Source organism: Fusarium vanettenii (assembly GCF_000151355.1).
Source record: "Fusarium vanettenii 77-13-4 chromosome 9 genomic scaffold NECHAsca_6_chr9_2_0, whole genome shotgun sequence".
Lineage (NCBI taxonomy): Eukaryota > Fungi > Ascomycota > Sordariomycetes > Hypocreales > Nectriaceae > Fusarium > Fusarium vanettenii.
Window position 1 is genome coordinate 773,995 of NW_003315877.1, and position 20,150 is coordinate 794,144.

Below are 20,150 nucleotides of genomic sequence, written 5' to 3' on the forward strand. Positions count from 1 at the left end.
GTACTGACTGGATACGGCACTTCCCGCGATTCACTGGCAACCTCCAGATGGCTGCGGTGCTTTTGTGAAACGTCATTAAGCCGACAAGAGGTCAGAAGGACAGCGACAGCAGGCATGCTATGCACAAGGCTTACATGGGGGGTGTTGGTGTATCATCAGCCCATTTCGACAGCCTCGAAATCCGCCACTATTCACAGCCTTGAAATCAGCTGGCTCTCCGACACGAGCGCCGTTTCCCGCCTGCCTTACGTCAACAAGCATGTCTGTTCCCCTGTCAGTTCGCTAGCATCGCATCGCATCTCACCGCACGGGAACTAGCATGTGGCAACGACCGACGACATCGGCGTTAGATGAATCTGCGAGGCTACAGGCTACAGGCCACACACAGCCTGGATATGAGTACACCGAGCAAGACAAGGTGAAAGAGGCAGTCGGTTGGTCATGGCATGCCTCACGGGTCCATTCCTGATCCTCCTTGTGCGACCCCAATCAAAGTCTTGGGGGCTGAAAGTGCTGTCAGAGACTGGTCATCAGACGCGCGGCTTCCGGCTGGCGGCCCCGGCATGGTCCATGGTCCATGGGCCTTTTCCTGCCCCTGTCTGTGGATATCGTGTACATGGAGGAAGTTCTTACTATGGCCCGATGCATGCACGGGTGTAGATCAGCCGGCTTGGGTTTTGATGCTATCTTTAAGGTTCCAAACTGGGGTTGGAAGGGCGGCACTGGTGTTGACATGCTCAGGACTGCTGCGATGTGATATTGGTGGCATCAGTCTGGCGAGACTGGATCAGGCCATGATCGCCTCAACCTGTTTTCTGCTCGTCCTGTTTCTCACCCAACCCAGTCAATCATCCAAGTTTCCTTGGCAACATCTCGCACACACGGCGGCGGTCCGGTCACAGGCAAGGGTCCTCGTCGGATCCGATGGTTCCATGCCACGAACCCAGCTGAGATCCGTGACACCCCGTCCTCATCTCAACCCCTCCAAGCTCTCTAACCCAACTGGAAGGCTATGGCGACCTACCCCTGGCTTCCGTGAGAGGGCGATTGCCTCTTTGACTCTGCTGCGTTTTTACGGATAGAGGCTGTGGCACTGCGAGTCGTCCTTCACCAAGTCAGGACCAGTCCAGTCCAGTCCGCGGTGCGGCACCGTCGTGCCCAACGCTTGGGCTTGACCAGCTTACATGCAATGGCAGCCCGAGTTGTCTTTGTCGGCGTCGCGGCCAGTCTCGGCCCGGGAGATCATGAGATGGCTCGTTCGTTTTCCTCACTTGATGGCATCGGAGAGCCTCTGCCGGCGGCAGATGTGTCTGATTAATGGCGCACGGCGACACCTGGCAGCAGCAGCATCTTCACGATGGACTATACTTCGGCTACTGCTACGATTGGAGTCTGATCGATAAAGCCAACCTATACATGGGGCGTGTCTCGCCTACGACGCCACGGGGGGGAGACAAGGGAATGAATGGATTCTGGTCTGTCCTCATTTGATGTATCACCATGACGGTATTCCCTTGCAGACTGTGGAACATGACACAAAACTCGTCATGCCGGACAAAAGCTGGTATAGTAAGTATACTTGCCAGCCGTTGAACTAACGTATCGGCACATGTATGCGCCTATTTGTTGGGGACCGGGGACACAAGCGAGATCAGAGAATCCATGTTGACCAAGATGGCAGTAGCTTCTGTTGCTGAGCAAACTCGACAGCCGTGATATTAAGGCATCTATGCTTACGGGACAACATAGGGTCTCTTTCTTGGGTGTATGGACATACATGTAAAGATGATCGCTGTCGCTGTCACTGTCACGCATCCATATGGACTCGGACCCCTGCCCTTGGGGTAACCCTCTGGATCTTCACGTTCGCAGACCAGACCTGACCTCGAAAACACGGCCGTCCATGTCGGAGGTTGTCGCCGTGGAGCTTGATCCGTGATGACCCGGTCACGGACACGAGAGGGATCCATGCGGCGCACAGAGCATAGTGAGGAGGAAGCCTAGGAAGCGAGCGAGCAAGCAGCACTGAACTGAGGTCTACCTACCTACGGGCGTTACTTCGGCCATTGGAGGGGAAGATCTTTGCAACCTGGACTAGGTGGCGGATGGCCGAAATATGCAGGTAATCAGTGGACATGGTCCGGTGCCTGTCATATATGACACTGGTGGTCCCGGAGGTTTTGCCATGCTCCCCGGCTGGGGAGAGGGCCGTTCCTCTAGGCTGTTGTTCATGATGTGACGAAAGACAAGACCTTGACGGGGGGAGGGTTGAGCCTGGAATAGTGCTTGCTGCGTCGATTACAGTTGAGCTCTACTTCCAGATATGGCAAGTCTGCCGTCTTGATGACCTCTCGTTAACCACGAGCAGATGTCGATCATTCTGACTTGCTACAGCTCCATTGTTGGAACTCTGACTGACAGACACACAGACTGACTGACTGACTGGGAGACAGTAATGCCTCAGCCAACAAGACACGTCCTGTATCGTCCGCCGTCAGTCCTACTCCTTCTTCCTACAGCACAGGACAGGACAGAACAGCAAAGCACAATTAAACGCCCACTCACCCATCCTTGACATGACCCCCCTGTGCACACAAGCTTCCCCAATCCAGCGACCTGCATCTCCCGGCAAATAACACGTCCATCCCCCGGCCGCCCACCCCAGGCACAAGGCACCGGGAGGCCGCTGTGCTCGCGCGACCTGGTTGATACCTCTGTGCCTGTGGCCGGCCGAGTTCTGGACGAGTGTACTCGAGTTGTATCTTGACTTTTGCGCCAGCCACTTGTTGGTGTCAGCTTGTAACGTCGTGCCACGCCGCCCGTTGATGCGTCCCCTTTGCCTTGAAACTTTTGTCTCTTGTTTCTTTTTTGTTGGCAGCAAGAGAGGAAATTCAACCAATGGGATTTATTGGGACTCGTTGATTTGAGACACAAAAAGAGACGGGCCAGGCGCTTGCTTTTGGGTTTGCGACATGTTTGACTCTTTTTGTTCTTGTGCTTGTGGCTTTCTGCACTTTGCCGCCGAGAAGGGGGGGGGAAGGCATTGATTCATCACTCACTCGTCGTGATGGAAGACAAAATTCGTAGATAACCAACTATGGGATGGGATTCATAAGTACATACTGTAGGTAAGGTAGGTAGCCAAGGAATGATGATGTGCTGAGCTATCTCGGTTATGCCCCTGCTCACAGACAAATCATTGCTACCTACCCTCCACCAACACCAACTCACTCAACGCATTCACTTACTCACTCGTGCCCAACCTTTGACAGCCTCCCACCATGTTGCTTTTCCACGTTGTTTCTGCAACCCGAGTGAAACGAGAGACCCCGTATCCGTAGCGTAGCATGACCTGGCTTTGAAATCATTGGGCTCCCTGGAACCGAGGGCTTGGGGAAGCAAGGAGCAAGGGTGAAGGGCTACCTGGCGAGGTTCATGGCTCGACTTGTCATATCAAAATGCATGCTTTTGGATGTAACCGACCAGCGTCTGGGATGCGACCTCGTCGAATCATGTGATCAGTGATGCATCATTTCTTTCTTTGATAGTATTCAACCTGCCGCTCACTCCTAAAATGACTCCTCGTCCTTGGCCGCAGATCATCGTGGTACTTCTCCGTTGAGAGGGGTTGGGTCCGAGGATTCATCAGTCTTTGGTTCTCTCGATGCCTCAACACCCTCGCCCGAAGCACGGGAACTGCAAGAGACTAGTCCTCATCGTTCACCTTGTCCGCGACCAGGTCCTTGACCGTGCTGATGACCTTGTCAGGCAGCCGCTCGCTGTGATCAACCGGGGTGCCAATACCGCTGGGAATCGGCGTCAACTGCGCGCTCGCGTAGCCGCTGCTCGGAACAGGGATCTTGATGTCCTGTGGCGAGCCGGGCACGATGAGAGGGTCCAGGCCGGGGATGAGGATGCGCTTTGCCTCATTCTGGTACGCAGCCGGGATGATCTCGATGACCTCGTCGCGGGGAAACCTGATCATGGGGATATCCATAGTAGAACAGTGCATCAGGTAGGCGTATAGAACCCGGAGCACAGATTCGTGTGCGATGATGAGGAGATCATGCTGCTCTCGTTCCAGTTCCAGGATGATAGGTTCCAACCGGACAGCGAGGTCGTGGTACGACTGTTTGAATTAGTATCCTTATCAACTCTCATATAGCATCTTTTACTAGACAACTTACCTCTGCACGGGGATAGCGGTGGTGGTATGGGTCCAGTTCGTGCTTCTCAACTTCATCGGGATAGATTTGGCGGATCATTCGCTCCGACATCTTCTCGCAGACGCCAGGGTTTATCTGACTGAGCTGCGAGCGCTGCCGGACTCGATAGCCCTTCTCCTTCAAGGCATCTGATGTCTGAACAGTACGCATTCGCGTTGACGTCCAGACTGTCAGGGGCGGCAGCGGCACATCTGCACCTCCCTCGGCGATGGTCGTCTGACGCTCTTGTTCACGATGCCGTATGAGTGCCTCGGACATCTTCTCGGCATAATCTCTCCCCTCCTGTGACAAGGGGGCGTCGGCCTTGTACGAATCTTCCTCTGCTGTGGTGCCAGCTCGGGCAAAGAAGGTCTTGCGCGACTTGATGTGTAGGTTTGTGAGGTAGAAGACGATTCGGTGCGAGAGATAGTTGAAGCTGACATTGTTGTAGAAGAACTTGGTTCCGGCGTTGATCATTTTGACATAGTTGAGCTCTTTCTCATCCATGGTCTCAAAGACGGGAATCTTCATCTCGATCCTCTGAAGGTACAACTTGGCAGCTTCATCTGGTTCCATGCCCGCGAACTATTCATCAAAGTCAGCCTCCTTTACTTAACTTGGGTGCAAATGTATACTGACGTCTGGGGACGAGATTTTGACGTTACGAGCATTCTCCCGAAGAATGCGTTCGTCATCAACGAACGACTCGATGAACAGGGTCTATCCAATGAGTTATTAGTTCATGTCCAAAAGCGAGCGCCATGTCTTCCCTACCTGAACATCATGCTTCGCAAACTCCTTAGCAAGCGAACGTCGCCCGTTGGCAGTCGGGTTGACAGCGTCATAAATGGCCACTTGTCCATTGTCATGGTTCAACCAGGAGTAAATATCTTCACGGCATTTCTTCAAGATCTTCTGGCGCAGGATAACCGAAGCTGGCGACGCATTTGGGAAGAAATAGTCGTCAGGGATCTCTCCTTCAGGGCCAACAGTTGCCCGGCGATAGTCACCAAGATGAAAGATGCGAGTTTTGACACCAAGCCATCCAAGATACCGCGCCATGGAGACGCAGATGTGCCTACAAGAACCGTTAGCGTTGACCAACACCCGGAAGGCCTTAACTTACGTCTTTCCACGAGCGGGTGGTCCTACCATGACGATGGCTATACGACCAGAGTGAAAGAGCCGACCCGACATGGTACTGTAGAGTTGGGCCGGGGCCAAATCTTGGCCCTCGGTAATGTCGTGGATGCCATCGATAAAGGTTGAGCTTTTGCGGCGGTAGCGAGGAGCGTTGGCCGCAATCTCAGCGGTTCTTTTTACTGTCAGTTATGAACTGATCATGGAGACAACAGAAGGGTCATAGGTGATTCTGTTAGAAGCCTGTGCTGACGTCCAGCAAGCCAAGATGATGCGAGATGCTTCAGGAACGTGGCAAGCGGCTCAATTAGGGACTCCTATGAGACAGTTTGAGGCTGGAGTCTATGAAGGTCTCAAGATGAAGTAGTCCCCAAATTCTTAAGGCGGATGGAAGATAACAACAACGGAAGAGAAGAAGAGAAATTCCACCTACAAGAGAGTATCCATGTCGGTTCGAGTATCCCTGTAGGGCTCCCGGCAAAGGTACTTCTAGGCTAATGAGATACGTTCCCCGTGAGGGTTAAATTACTGGCGTATGACTAAAAACAACGAAGATTTCTGAGGCCCGGGAAACGAAACAGTATTGCGACCACTAGTGATGTTGCTCGGTGAGAGTTGAACCGAACGGATGAAGGCTGTTGCAGATGCGATGTGATGCTCAATGGTACGAAGCAGTCGGTGGAGCGGGCAAGATGCTGGTCGATAAAAGGTGATGTACTTTTTTGTGCGTCAATGAACCTGTAGTGATCTGCAACTGGCGCCTTGAATGGTTTAACGGGTCCCTTTTGTGGTACGGCTTCAGAGACGAGGGATGAGCTCGCGGAGGAAGGGAGAGATGGAGAGAATTCGGGCGTTATCGGCGGGGTCGGCTCGAGAGATAAAAAAAGCCTTGACCGCTCTCATTCAACAACGTCGTGCAAGAAGGGAAGAGAAGAAGTGATCGGGAGAATTTGCAATGGAGAAGACGAAAGTGTAAGAAGAAGAGAAGCATTAGAGAATTGAAAATGGCAGTCGTTGGTGTTGAACGGCGTTGAGGGGACTCATTGACAGACGTAGGTAGCGATCAAAGTACCTGTACCCACTGACCAGGACGTCATTCACCAATGCGTGGTGCAAAGTCGTGCATGTGAGCCCGAAATCCCTGGGAGAGGGCCTACAGTGGGAAGTACAGAGTACCTGTGGAGTACCTTGTGTCGCCAACCAAAGACACGACACTGCCCCTAGCCCAGGCCGATCTGAGCCAGAGCCTTGGCGCCTTCCCATTCCAGGGCCCCTCAGCTCAGATGCGATGGTGGATAAACCTCGGTCTTACAAGCCACATCTGACTACCCCTCGTGGCTTGACTCCAACGGAGCACGGAAGATTCTTGCCTCCGCCACACAAAAGCCGCACAGGCAACCGACTCGACATCATTGGTGGCTCGTGCTCCTCACTAGAGCTGTCCGGAGCCAGATGAAAATTATTCTCCATCCTCCCCAACACCACCCCAAAGCCATCTGTGCTCGTCATCACGATCCTGGCGTTCAGAGGCCTCGGGACTTGAACGCGATCGAGGTTATCTCAGCAACCTCTTCTACCCTGCTCCTCCCCCCTCCGGCCCCCGCATATCGGTTGCGCCCTCGTCGATATCTTCGTCGCCGAGTCTCTTTCTTGTCTTGCCGGCTCCGACCTTGTCTCCGGCTTCGCCTCGGCGCACATCTCTCACCATGGCCTCCTCAGCCGCATTGGACCCCATAAAGGCGGTCCTCTTCTCCAACCCAATCGCAAATGTGTTAGGAGATGCTCTCAATTCCTTCAGCGAGCGGAGGGCGAAGCTCGGCCTGTCCAACCCCGGAACCATTGAGAACCTCGCCAAAGAGGTTCAGCGCGATGTCTTCCTCAACAACTACATGTTCACCGGCATCCGCGCCGACCTGACCAAGATCTTCAGCATGGCTCCCCTCTTCCAGGTCTCGCACCAATTTGCCCTGGGCGAGCGCATCAACCCTTACACCTTTGCCGCCATGTACGGCACAGGCAAGGTAGCTAACCGCGATGACAAATTCGTATAGGCGGGGTGCTAACCCATCACTAGGTCTTCTGCCAAGGAAACCTCGACAACGAGGGCGCTCTCTCCGGGCGATTCAACTGGCGATGGTCCGACAAGCTTGTCTCCAAGTCTCAGCTCTCCATCTCGCCTGGTGGTCAGGATATGGCGCAGTTCGAGCACGAGTACACCGGCAACGACTTTAGCGCATCCCTCAAGATGCTCAACCCCTCCTACCTCGAGGGCGGACTTACTGGTATCTTCATTGGTAGCTACCTCCAGTCCGTCACCCCCAAGCTCGCTCTTGGTCTCGAGACTCTCTGGCAGCGACCTGCCCTCACCCAGGGCCCCGAGTGCGCTGTTTCGTACGCTGCCCGCTACAAGTCTAACGATTGGATTGCCACCGCTCAGCTCCAGGCTGCCATGGGAACTCTCAATACCTCTTACTGGCGACGACTCTCCGACAAGGTCCAGGCTGGTGTTGATCTGAGCCTCGGCCTCGTCCCCTCTCCCGGCGGCATGATGGGTGGCGGTCTGCAGAAGGAGGGCGTCACCACCATTGGCGCCAAGTACGACTTCCGCATGTCTACTTTCCGAGCTCAGGTCGACTCCAAGGGCAAGCTTAGCTGCGTTCTTGAGAAGCGTGTTGCCCCCCCTGTTATGATGACCTTTGCCGCCGACATTGACCACTTTACGGTTCGTATTCTCAATCCCAAGACGCCCTGGATGATACTGACTTTTTGCTATAGCGCCAAGCCAAGATTGGACTGGGTGTCTCTATCGAGGCTGCTCCCGAGGAGCTTCAAGAACAGCAGGAGGCCCTTGGATCTCAGCCTCCTCCCAACATCCCCTTTTAAGCTCTGGGATACGAAAGGCACTCCCAATGACACCAGCTACGACTCGCTCTCATCCGGTGGAATAATCTAATGTAGCCCACCGTTGACCGGCCCAGGAAAACGCCACGACCCCTCTCCCCCCCGATCCACCACCCCCCTTGATGTATTAGTCGTCCTTTCCGCCTCCGATGATGCCGTGGTTTCTCGTCTCCCAGGGGGGATCTCTTGCATATACATCTCGTCTGATCCTCTGGAGCAGCTTGTTCCAAACTCCCCTGGGGATACGGGATCCCGGGCATCTGTGTATATTATTGTCGTGTGTGTTCTGCGTCGGTCATTTGTTTCTGCGACGCACAGCAGAGGGCGAGGAAACAAAGCTGGGGAATCCTCACTTGTTCTTGATATTTTTTAAAATGTTTGACTGAATACTCAGCCCCCCTTGGCGCACATCGAGGTGGTGGGTTTTCAAGTTAAACTGTTGATGATGATGGATGGGGCATCTACCCACGGGGAGGGCTGTTGGGAAACGGCCTCCCTGTTCATGTAACTATGTATAAGGAAATAGACAAACGTGATGCTACAGAGTTTCTCAAAGGATGTGACGTGGAAGCATGAGAAATGGTCAATCATGAGGAATGAAACATGTTCAAGTAGTCATATTAACTGATCATGAGCCTCTTGTAGTCTCGTCTCTCTCATTGCCTTTGCGTCTGTCTTTTGCGTGTGCGTGTGCGTCATTATACCAACCCCCTCGTGGTAACCTTTGATGAGTACAGACAGATGTCCTGTGGTACCACGTCCATCCAAAACGCCTTGCTAGAATCTTTTGGCTTTTTCTTCTTCCTTCCAGGCTATGTAGGCCCTTGGCCAAACAAGAAAACAGAGAAAGAAAAATGCAATTCCGCTCTTCTTTCGTCCGTTCAGTCATCACGTACCCTGGTGGTCATTCTCCTCCCCTTTTACATCTCGTCCAACACCATTACAGTCCACCAGGGCGGTGCGTTATCTCGTTCGCCGGCAACCATTCCCATCCGAGGCTTTTGCATTGTTTCCTTTTTTGAGCCGGCAACTCCTGTTCCTATGCGTGTGTATTCAAACATTGAGAAAAGTCGTGATTTCGTGTGTGTGTTGATGTTTCGTCGCTTCATGTTTTTTGGTGTCATTTGCCGTCGTCAAGAAGCACGACGATTACATCACCGTGCATTCTCGCTCTGGTTGAGGGTTGTTCTTGTTCTTGATCTTATCCTTGGACTTGATTCGTTTATGGCCATGCTTCCCACCATGCTGGTGGTGGTGGTGATGGTGATGAGACTCGGTCTCTGGCTCAGCAGGTGCTTCAGCTCCATCGGTGCTGCTCTTGGACTCCTTGGATAGCTCCATGGTCAAAACACCTGTAGAGTTGGCCGAGGACATCCCAAGAGGATTGGAATCTACCTTGAGATCTGCCTTGGGGTCAGCCTTGGGATCCACCAAAGGCTCCTTGCTTGGCCGCATGAGCCCTCCTAAGCGGCTCATTGAAAAGCTGATACGGTTGTCGCCATTCTGGCTGCTCGGTCGACTCCTGTTGACCTTGGCGAACCGTGATGCTGCGCGAGATAACCTCGATGCCGTAGATTCTTCGTTTGGTGTCACGGCTGGAGAGTGAGAGTTGGGGGTTGGAGAAGTCGAATCCGTCCAGACCACGCTAGGGCGACGAGAATCTCCCAGGAGAGACCCCTGGTGGAAATCTATACCCTCACCACTCCTTCTAGGGGGGCGTTCGCTGTCTGAAGAGAGTCGAATGCTTGGTGGCTTGCTGGCATATAGCTGAGAGCTCTCAATGGTTGGAGTATTGCCAAAGTAGCTCTCGTCCTGGCCCGAAATTCCCAGCTGGTTGCTTCGGGTTGGTGTGGGAGGTAGCTCGATGCTAACCTTGGACTCGTTATATGATGGCGGCTCGGTTTCGGTGTCGTCGACAGAAGGAGGGGCAACATCAACCATTGGGACGATCTGGTAAAAGAGCAGATACGGCATCTCTTCTCTCAGGGCCCTCTTGATGTCGTCGACGTAACTGACACGGTTCTCGATCTGTAGGTCATCGAACTTGACCCATTGAGCCTCCTCGTAATCCGGGGGAGGGTCGAAATTGTGGCGCCGGTTATCCTTCAGGAGCTTGGGGGCAACTCTGGCGAACGAGATGTAGTGTCCACTTTGTAAAGAATCACCACGATGGCAGATGACAGATTGGAGAACGAGCTTATACTCCATGTTAAGGACATTCGACTCCTCCTCCGTCTTGATCTCGTCAGCGAGCATAAAGTGCGGGAGCCTGAGGCTGTCAGGTATATCAATGAAGGTGTTATGGCGCTTGGGGTGGCCCGACTCGGTCATGGCATAGCGTTTGAGGCAGATGCCTACAACTGGTCGTTGGTCAAAGTTCAAGGCAACGTCGACGTTGTTTCGGGGCTCGGAGCTTGTCAACGCATGCCATGCTACCATGCTTGTTAGTGCTGTCGTGGGAAATAGGGGGGCAAACTCACGAATAAGTCTGAAAAATTGCCACGCAGGGATTGTTACGGCCTTGACCACAGTAGAGCCCTTTCTCATGGCCTTTTGGAGTACCGTGATATTGTCAGGGGTAGATGGACGACCCTGCTCATCGAGAACGACCCGCTGGATAACACTTGTTGACCTTGCTCGAACGGACGGCTTGCGCTCCTGTGCTATTTCGATGGTGGTGACTTCGCCCACCTCCTCATCATCAGGAACATCGCCATGTTTGGTCTTGACGTCTTGGCCCCCAAGAATGGGTCCTTTCTCGGCGGTGGGTGTCCTCTCGATGGGAGTGATAGTCGTCGGGGAGGCAGTGATGGGTGTTGATGGTTCGCCCCTTTCCTCGGTGATGATCCGGATCGTATCCCTGTGCTTCAGCTTTGGTGGCTCGCTGTAGCTCCTGTCTTCCACGCTGAGCTTCTTCCCATCTTCGCTGTCTCGCTTGACGTCGACCTGGGCGTTGAAGTACTCCTCGAGACAATCCTCCAACTTGATTCCCTTATCCTCGGGATCCGGAGGCACGGCAAGGTTCAGGAGACGTTCGTAGACAACCTTGTGGTCGTCCTTATCCTTCTTGCCTTGGTGGAAAAGGTCGACCTGCAATGAGAGGAGGGGTAGCTGTAGAGTTTCTGTAATGAAAGCAAAAGCTTCCGAAGTATCTTGTTGCTCCAGCATCCGAGCATCTGACCAGCCACAGTCAGCCAAGGCGTCCTGGATGAGCTTGGTCTGCGCGAGTTAGCCGAGTTTAATTTAACCTGCGGGATGGGATGTGCCTCAACCTACCAGATCTGTGTGTACTAGCTTTCCAGTCCTCAGCATGTTTACCCACATGCGCAAGAGAGTGACGAGCTTATTGCGGTTGTCTTCCTCAGGAAACTCATTCTTGAGCATGCACTCAAAAGCGTCAAGTTTGGCAAACATGGAGAAGAGCAGGGCGTCCAAGTAACACGTTACGTTGCCACGATTCTCGGCACCAACCATTTCCACGCTTGGGTCGTAAGGGGTGATGATGCCAGCTGCCGCCTTCTGCTCCATGTCGATGAATTCGACCGTCTTTTTCGGGTCATGGTCGGCGAATTTGGTGGCCATGATGTCGTTGATGTGGTCAGCGGTGACGTTTGTTATGTTGAGCTCGTCAAGCCGTCGTAGAATCTCCTCGACCTAACGGATTGGTGTTAATGAATCGGCTCCTATGATCGCGGGGGCTGTTCCGTACTCGTGCTGTGTCCTTTTCCTTGTCTGCATCTGCTTTGGCGCCTGGCTTGGCGTTGTCTGTCTTGAACATGGCCATGAAGGCGCCTGCAGAAAGTGGACGAGGCTGTCCCGCAGCTGGTCAGCAAATGAGTCCAAAATGATTTGCCCCGTGGCTTTAGGCATGGTTGACGTCGTGGCCAAGCCCACCGCCTCGAGACATGACCATTGAGGGCATCTCGAGCATACCTTGTTCTTGTTGGCGTTGTCAGAGGTTGCTGGTACAGGCGGCGCTGGTGCAGCCGACTTAGATCTACGGCCTGCGCCATTCTTGTCGCGCAAGCTGAGGAATTTCCGAGGGAACTCCTTCATGGTTGCTGAATGTAGTAGAAAAGAAGGATGTGATTGTGAGAAAAGATCGGGTGCCTCGTGAGGTTCAGCGAGGTAACAACAGGCCACAAGCCTTCATTATCGGGGGCGCATCAGTCGCAGGCGATGGTTGAGGAGGGACGGGAGGCGGCTCGGTGCGACGCGCGCGGTGAGATGGATAGGTTAATGCAGTGAGGGTGCGATAGATGAGTCGGTCAATGTACTGGTCGCTCGGAGACGAGAGGAGACGGGCGAGGAAGAGGTTGGAAGAATTATTCAAAGCAGAAGAAAGAAGAGAAAGCGAAGCGTGAGCTGAAAGACCCGACGACGAGAAACCAGAGGGGGAAGCTCTACCTCAAAAAAGGCCGTGGTTTCGGGTTCGGAGCGAAGCGTCAGTGGCCGAATAGTTAGGAAGGTACCTGTACCTGTCCAGTCGACCTACCAAAATAGAAGGGTTTCGAGGACCAGGACCCAGTGGCGGGGGCGGGACGGCGGCCCCTGTCGGTACAGCAGCCCAGGCGACCCCTGTTGGGCTGTGTGGCCTGTGCCATCCACACCTCACCTCCGTCAGAGGCAGACGTGCAGTGCCCCTGTGGGTTAGGGGCGCAATCGCAGTCACTTCCATCGAGGGTCTCGGTGCCTCAGGGCATCCGACAAGCGCGCTAGCTCTGTGTCTGCGTGCCAATCCAATCCAACGGCGCCGGCCAAGGACGGATTGGATGGGCGATCCTGACCATTCCGACAAGCGCTCGTGGGATCGGGTAGCGAAAGCGAACCCGTCCGTAACCTCCCAAACGGCTACCGCGCAGGGTCCGACGAGCTAATGTCCAACGTGGAAGCTGGCAGGCGATTTGCTTGGATGATTTCTTCGCGGGAGTCATCCATCACATTTGACCGTCCGGGTTTGACGTAGCATCATGCATGGGAAAGAATCTTTAAAATCTTTGTACCTACCGACACGGCGGTGTAAGTAAACAATCCGCCTTTTAACTTTTCATAATACTATTGTGTGTGTTGTTTGTCTTGCTTGATTATCAGTCAGCAAGGCAGCATCTCGTAGTTTCTGCCTTGTCTAACAAGAACAAGAACTTTAACGCCCACGCAACGTCTTTCGTCACCCGTCCATTATCAATCATGAACAACCCCACGCTGCCTTGGGAGGGCTCTGCTTGATTCCACCGTCATCATCTTGCGTGCCCCTCAGAGCCTCTGACATACCCATCCTGCCCCTCTTCCAATCTTCAGGGTCCAGTTTATTACCGCCTGGGCGTGCAACCCTGCCCATGACAGTCATCATCCATGGACTCTTGACTTGTGACCTGGGCCGGGATAGGACAGTCACGCAGCATTCAAACGTTGAATCGAGCAAGAATGGATCTATAATTCGTAACTGTGACACGTATGCAGAGTGTCTTGTGCCAATTTACCGGAATAAATCGTCCCCAACAAAGGGAGAAAAATTCTGAAGCCTGCTAGGCAGGCGGCAACTCCGTCCACCATCCAAGTTGCATCCACCCCTTGCACACACCACTACGGCCTGGCCTTGCAGCGCACTCGCAGAATTTGGCGATAGAATCAGGTTCATTATCGGTTCAGTGGGAGTCCGCATCCTTTGGGTTGTCGTAGTTGGTACGTGCACGCCAAGGCAAGATCACGCACAACAAGAGGTTACGAGTACCATCGAGATCCGCGTTCCATCACCAGACCGCCCCCGCGGGTGGTTATCCCCTTTGAGGGCTTCCCTGGCCCATACGTTTATCGGATGGTTCTTGATGACAGTGGGTTGGGGGAGCAGGTACCCAGTACATACCTACCCAATAGGTACCTAGGTAGGTAAAAGCTTGGGCACGTCTAGTCCAGGAAACCAAGGTCTTGATGAGCTTCGGTTCACTCACAAGAAAGGTAATGAATGGCCTCGGGCTGCGAGTGCTGGTGACGTAGGCACGAATGTATTGCACTGACCAAAAGGTCGTATGAAATGCTTTCATGGTTAACACCCCGAGGTTCTCTACGGTTTCCAAGCCCTGTACTTTCAGTTTCAGACAGGGTCATCTTGAAAGTCAATGGAGAAGAACTTCGAAACTACAGTATAAGAGGACAACCTCCCCCCAACTCTCCCGTCATCTTCCGTTTCCATCAATACCAACCGAGGGTTTTACGGCAACATGATAGTATCTGTCCCATCTAACTGCGGCCTACGATGACAACTTGGAATGGAAAGACATCGCACTTCTGTGCATGAGCTCAAGTGATCCTCTCAAGTAACCGAGGTCAGTACCTTCATAACAAGTTTTACACTTAATGGCGTCGAGCAAGGTCAGCCGGATCAACTACCGATGTTGTTCTTACTATCGGCATCATAACTTGCCTGTTTCCAAGAAAGGAATGCATTTTATGTTGGAGAGCAAAAGGTAGAGCACGCGCCCAAAAATGTTACGAGTACACCCGGGTTCTTGTCGCTCTCGAATGCTGCCCATCCGCATCCGCATCCGATAAACGTATGGTTCCTATGGTCGGGCCGCTCTAGAAACCATGCCCGGTTGTTAACGGGGACGGGGAATCAGCCGGCCGGTTACAGCTACCTGGTCCGTCCGAATCGGGTTGTTTCTAAGCGTTTCTATCATATCGGTCTGTGTCGGTCTGTATTGTTGAGAGAAAAAAAGATGGAGTTAAATCGGGTCAACGGGCCCACGGATCCCGCGCCCAACTGCTTGGGTCCGCTCCGTGATAACCCCATGCCAATTGCAGCATCTTTTCGGAGTTTGAAAATCCGAATGAGAGCGATTGAGCAGTTTCGGACTGCGGACTTCTTACGGCCCGACACTTGCACCAACTAGCGAGGGCTCAGGAGACTTGACCCTACTAGTTTTCGTACAGTACAGTCCGTTGCAAGCTTTGGTCCAGAACGAGTCCATTGGCAGCTTCGTAAACTGACCATCTAGAACTTGCATTTTTGCTGTGTTCCTAGATCTGGGTCAATGAGGGGAGATCGGTATCTAGAAAAGTGGTGAGATGATCAAGAGTGAGGGATCAGATTATTCAAGTCACATGGTGCGGCAATACATTCAAGCTGGAAAGGCTGAGGACGGCCAAAGCTCTTTGGGCTAATGTTCTCGCGTCGAACCACCATTCAACTGGGAATAAAGTAGACAAGCGAGATGATTGATCATAGGCTGGAGATACGCGTATCAGTGAAAACCAATTGCCCGTCCTGGCCAGCAGCCGTTGAGAACCTTGAGGTGGTTTAAGAGGCAACGCCACAGTTAGACACACCAGCCACACATCCCTCAAATCAAGCCACATGTGGCTCAACTGCGGCTAGCCGCTTAGATGGAAATTTCCAATCCACGCGACAAACTCCCACCTCTGTCGACGAGCAATTCCACCTTGCCGAACCCGACACCATGGCCACGGTCCGAGAAGGAGCTCGCCTGGCGAGCTCATTGGGACGAAGGCAGATCCCTCTGCGGACTGTCCCTCTCTGCGCGAGGCGGTTCGCCTCGACAGAGGCCGAGAAGCCCACATCTGCTCTTTCAGACCTCGACTCTGCGTCGTCCTTTGCGACAGCCGCTCCCGATGAGGCGGCCATTAAGGCCTTCAATGAGAAGGAGAAGACCAGCTCTAGGGACAGGAAGCTTCCTGGTAACCGGTTCGTGCCTCAATTGCTCCCCACAGCTTCGGAACATGGACTAAGAGCCCCTCCATAGATACCAGTACCATCCTCCCAAGTACTACCGAGGACCTCTCCACCCCGTCCAGATGCCTCTATCCTCCGACCCGACTGCTAGAGACTTCGTCCCTGGACCTTTCAACTTTCCCCGGCTAAAGCACACCTATGACAGCACAATTGCCCCAGATCTGATGACCCTCACATACCAACACATACCTCCCGGTACTGAGCAACCGGTTTCCAACAAGGGTAACTTGAGAGAATGGGACGGCTCCTCACCTTATCATGAGAACCGACCTCGTCGAGGACCTCGTGGTGGCGGCTCTTCAAGATTGGGCATAATCGAGCGCCCAATTGCCTGGCACAACATCCCTGAGCTCGAGTCTATCACTATCAACTCGTTTGCTCCCGCCGGTGCCCAGAACAAGGAGTACCTTCACGTTTGCCGAGCAGTTGTCCAGGCAATCTCGGGAGCTTTCCCCGAGGTGACTCGGGTCAAGCACGGTGTTGTTCAGTGGGGTGTCCGAAAGGGCGACAAGACTGGTTGCAAGGTGACGCTCCGTGGTGGTTCTGCCTATGAGTTCCTCGACAAGCTCATCACTCTGGTTCTGCCCAAGATCAAGGATTGGCCCGGTATCAATGCGACTACAGGTGATAGTGCGGGCAACCTGGCGTTTGGTATGCGTCCGGCTTGGATGGCGTACTTCCCCGAGATCGAGTTCAACTACGATGTGAGTCTGAGAGTAACCCCTGTCCTGACTGATGATCTAACCTGTAACTTAGATGTACCCTGCACGACTGATGCCCGGTTGTGATATCTTCATTAAGACGACGGGAACCTCGGACAGACAAGGTCGTCTGCTCCTGGAGGCATTGGGCTTGCCCTTCTACGGCAAGGCCACACACTAAGTCACGACAAAAGGAGTCACTGTTGGATGTGAGATTATGAGGCAAGCATCATCTCCGAATGGTTGATATGTAGTATAGACCATGTACCAAGACCAATGTATCATAAGGGCATCAAAATCCGGTTTTCAATTGCCTAAACTATTCTGAACTTTTCCAACCTTCCTTTCCATCTATCCGCATCTATCCGTCCGCGAGATGCTCTAATGCAACGCCTAACTCCGTCCCAAATGCATTTCGTTCATCATGTGTGGATATAGCTGGCGTCCTTTAAGCCGCCTTCTTGATCTTCTCCCGTAGGCCGTTGACGACCTCGTCGACAGCCTCCATGTTTGCAGCGTCAATCTTGTCGGTGGTGTGGCCCTTCTTGGTCAATTCCTCAGAAAAGACGTCCATGGCGGGCTGGTAGTTGCGCACCGCCGAGCTGAGGGCATACACGGCCTTGCGTCGCACTTCGTGGTGCTCGTCCTCGTGTGTGGCCAAATGCACGAGCATGGGTAGACCGCCCATGGCGAATAGCCGTTCCTGTGTGCGCTCGTTGTTCTGCACGGCGGTGCCAACGCACCAGGCGGCCATCTTGCGCACCTCGCGCTCGTCGTGCTTGAGCTGTTCGAGCAGCGGGGTCCACAAGCTAAGGTTGGCAATGTTGTTTGCGTTGTCGAGGTTCTCGATGAGTTGCTCAAAGTTGTCAAAGGCAATAAGCTTATCATCGAGTGTGACCTGCTCGGCGTCGTTCGATGTGATGATCTCCATCGAGGCCTTCATGAGGTCGGCGTCCGAGGGGCCTCCCATGAGCGAGGCCATGAGCTCTGGGGTGAGGTCGGTGGTGGGCCGCGGGGCATTGGGATCGGCCTTGGTTGCGTCGGAGTTCTCGATGCTCCATTTGAGGAGCTCGTTGAGGCGCTTGTCATCCATGATGGTTATAATGTATAGATGCTTGTTGTGTCTTTGCCTTTGAAAAAGTTGTGCTTGCAAATGCAGAGTTCTTGGGTCTTAATATCTTTGCTGGGATTTTCAACTTGACCAACCGTGATGATTAGAATTTGCCCATTCTGGAATCTTCAAGAAGACTCTATTCCACAAGAGGACTAGCGTCGGCGCAAAATGCTTACTTCAGGAAGATTCGATTCTCCGGCCCCCGATAGTCCTGAAGATCTTTGGCTTGATATCTTCACCGCATAGTGCTTGAGTGGCCTCACGATAGCTCATACGTGTTGCTCAAATACTACTTTCAGGCTCAGAAGGCTCTCGTACTCTCAGTGCATTGGGAACCAACGCAATTCAGGTGATAGTGGTCCAACGTGGCAAGGAAAGATTTCATCATAGCTTCCCTTCCAGCTCAGCCAAATTGCCCCACCTTGCCATGTTGCCCCTCATCGCTGCTTTTGCACCCGAGCTCGAGTGAGCTGAAAGCGAAAACGAGAAACGAGAGCACAAGAGAAAAAAAGAAGCGAGGGCAAATACAACCTTGGAGACGCACACAACCCTCGACGTATTCCAAGGACTGTAGGTGGCTGGGTTGACGCGCGTCTATCGCATAGCGCATAGGTAGTAATTCAACTGCCTGGAAAATACGAAAGGGTCCCCGAGGCTGCAGCTGATGGGCAGTCCTAGGCTAGAGAACAACTGCAGCCTGGTGGAATTTTCGCAACCGAAAGCACACGCCGAGGCCAGCGGAGTTACCGTTGTCTAGGAGCGAAGCTATTCCGTCTTATGGCCTAGCTGACTGGCCACCAGCAGGGTGGATTTCCCCGGTTGGCTGGGTCAGGGGGCGATGCAGGGGTCATAATGAGGAATGGAAGATTTGTTGGGCCTCAAGAGAAGACGAAGGGCTTCTAGCTCAGGAGGCAATGGAACGACGGTGAAGCTGTTTGGAGAGATGAGATCACGCACAGGCCGTCCCAGAGCAACAGGCGGCATGCGAGGCAAAGGCTGGGAGCTCAATTCGGCGGATATGATGCGCCAGAAAACCCCGAGATAAGCGGAAGTCCGCCACGATTAGGAAGGCATCGATCGGATAGACTTGGGAAATAGGAGGCGTGCAATCTGTGGTTGTCCGCAGGAGGGACAGTCCCCCAGGAGTGGAATTCGGATGCCTGCTTGAACCAGTCGGAACGGGTGGGTGAGCTTATTAGCTGAACGGCGAGATCCACGCGTCTTCCAGCGTTCTCTCGGGTGGCTTGTAGTTCGTCAGCGGAGATATCAGTTGGTAGGTATGGATTAGAAAGACAGCTGCCTCCGCGTAACTGGGGGCCTGGAGGAGGAGGAGGAGGACAAGGAGCGGTTGCAGTTAATTAGCCGCTCGTGCTAATTATGGAGTGGGAACGCGGAAACAGGAAGCTCTCCGGGAACCGGTTCGAACTTGGCCTGCGGAGTCCAGCCTCCTTTTCGTCCTGAGCGGTGCTGGGACTGTGTTGATATCTGATGGAATCCATCAGCGCAAGGCTCGAGATGATGATGCTCGAGGCTGTGGTGGCTGGGGCTGACTAGGGGCGTCCCCCGTGCTGAGTCGGTCTTGACTGCTAAGGATGGTGCCATGGCATTCTTTCCCCGGATGCCTGATAGAGGCTGGCTGGCATGTTCCTTGACGGAACGGACGAGTGATAGAGGAGGCTAATTGTCTGGCGCAAATAGTCGGCTGCTTCAAAGGCGCATGGAGGCTCCGGGTGGCTCGCCGGGAGAGAAGCCAAGAAAGGTAGAGAGAAGCCTCAAAGGCTGCAGCATTAAAAAGTTCCCTAGCTGACGTCGCCATCCAGCCCGCGTGGCGGTGGATGCGAGTTTGTGCTGACGACGTCACCTTGTGCATCAGAGCGAACAGAGATAAAAACCGTGATGCGGCCACGGAAGACGGGCCGTTGAGGTTTTGGAACGACGAGCATATGCGAGGCTGTTGAAAACACTACATTGGTAATAGAAGCCATCTCCATCTCACAATCACGGTCAAATAAGCGAAGTAGGTCCAGATCCATCTCATCATCTCGTCAGTGACCCCCAAGTTGGTGACCGCAAGACGACAAGTCCCCCCCAGCCACCGCTACAACCTGACCGGACGTCCACTGCAACCACAACCACTGGCAATTGGGTCAACCCGCTGAGAGCACAGCACATCAACCTGGCCAGCGCACTCACTACCTACCTGCGCTACGGCCGCCACGAACCAATCAGTAAAAGCGGCAAGCAACTCCCTGGCCGTCGTGGTTTTTCTGCCGCCCTCCTCCCAGCTCTCCAGCGGGCTCCAGCGGGCTACCGTGCCTCGTCTGCCCAGGTCCTCTACC

General features: G+C 53.6%; 5 protein-coding genes across 5 annotated transcripts; 2 read left to right on the plus strand and 3 right to left on the minus strand.

Annotated features, from left to right (window-relative positions):
- Positions 1 to 1,876: 1,876 nt before the first annotated feature.
- Positions 1,877 to 5,983, minus strand: NECHADRAFT_63557 (uncharacterized protein). The gene is made up of 6 exons (XM_003050388.1): positions 5,779 to 5,983; positions 5,332 to 5,520; positions 4,980 to 5,283; positions 4,845 to 4,925; positions 4,188 to 4,790; positions 1,877 to 4,129 (listed from the first exon to the last, which is right to left on the minus strand). Exons 1-6 carry the CDS (start codon positions 5,790 to 5,792, stop codon positions 3,707 to 3,709), a joined length of 1,614 nt encoding a protein of 537 aa, XP_003050434.1. The 5' UTR covers positions 5,793 to 5,983; the 3' UTR covers positions 1,877 to 3,706.
- An 842-nt stretch (positions 5,984 to 6,825) lies between these two features.
- Positions 6,826 to 8,786, plus strand: NECHADRAFT_63560 (uncharacterized protein). Its single transcript, XM_003049999.1, has 3 exons — positions 6,826 to 7,366; positions 7,420 to 8,067; positions 8,121 to 8,786. Exons 1-3 carry the CDS (start codon positions 7,052 to 7,054, stop codon positions 8,226 to 8,228), a joined length of 1,071 nt encoding a protein of 356 aa, XP_003050045.1. The 5' UTR covers positions 6,826 to 7,051; the 3' UTR covers positions 8,229 to 8,786.
- A 609-nt stretch (positions 8,787 to 9,395) lies between these two features.
- On the minus strand, positions 9,396 to 12,302 carry NECHADRAFT_49385 (uncharacterized protein; the record flags this gene model as incomplete). Its single annotated transcript, XM_003050389.1, has 5 exons — positions 9,396 to 10,678; positions 10,727 to 11,465; positions 11,523 to 11,900; positions 11,956 to 12,057; positions 12,180 to 12,302. 5 exons carry the CDS (start codon positions 12,300 to 12,302, stop codon positions 9,396 to 9,398), a joined length of 2,625 nt encoding a protein of 874 aa, XP_003050435.1.
- A 3,401-nt stretch (positions 12,303 to 15,703) lies between these two features.
- NECHADRAFT_105306 (mitochondrial 54S ribosomal protein YmL7/YmL5) lies at positions 15,704 to 16,878 on the plus strand (the record flags this gene model as incomplete). Its single annotated transcript, XM_003050000.1, has 3 exons — positions 15,704 to 15,948; positions 16,007 to 16,700; positions 16,753 to 16,878. 3 exons carry the CDS (start codon positions 15,704 to 15,706, stop codon positions 16,876 to 16,878), a joined length of 1,065 nt encoding a protein of 354 aa, XP_003050046.1.
- Positions 16,879 to 17,025: 147 nt separating this feature from the next.
- Positions 17,026 to 17,802, minus strand: NECHADRAFT_102822 (uncharacterized protein). The gene has a single exon (XM_003050390.1). The coding sequence runs from the start codon at positions 17,788 to 17,790 to the stop codon at positions 17,146 to 17,148; it is 645 nt and encodes a 214-aa protein (XP_003050436.1). The 5' UTR covers positions 17,791 to 17,802; the 3' UTR covers positions 17,026 to 17,145.
- Positions 17,803 to 20,150: the final 2,348 nt, after the last annotated feature.

Bases quoted from the DNA above. Each gene is read 5' to 3' on its own strand.
- NECHADRAFT_63557 (XM_003050388.1), bottom strand. The intron at 4,926-4,979 runs GTAGGGAAGACA...CTCATTGGATAG, and splicing joins TTGCGAAGCATGATGTTCAG to ACCCTGTTCATCGAGTCGTT. The intron at 4,791-4,844 runs GTCAGTATACAT...TTTGATGAATAG, and splicing joins TCAAAATCTCGTCCCCAGAC to TTCGCGGGCATGGAACCAGA.
- NECHADRAFT_102822 (XM_003050390.1), bottom strand. From the start codon at position 17,790: ATGGATGACAAGCGCCTCAACGAGCTCCTCAAATGGAGCATCGAGAAC.
- NECHADRAFT_63560 (XM_003049999.1), top strand. From the start codon at position 7,052: ATGGCCTCCTCAGCCGCATTGGACCCCATAAAGGCGGTCCTCTTCTCC. The intron at 7,367-7,419 runs GTAGCTAACCGC...ACCCATCACTAG, and splicing joins CCATGTACGGCACAGGCAAG to GTCTTCTGCCAAGGAAACCT. The intron at 8,068-8,120 runs GTTCGTATTCTC...TTTTTGCTATAG, and splicing joins CCGACATTGACCACTTTACG to CGCCAAGCCAAGATTGGACT.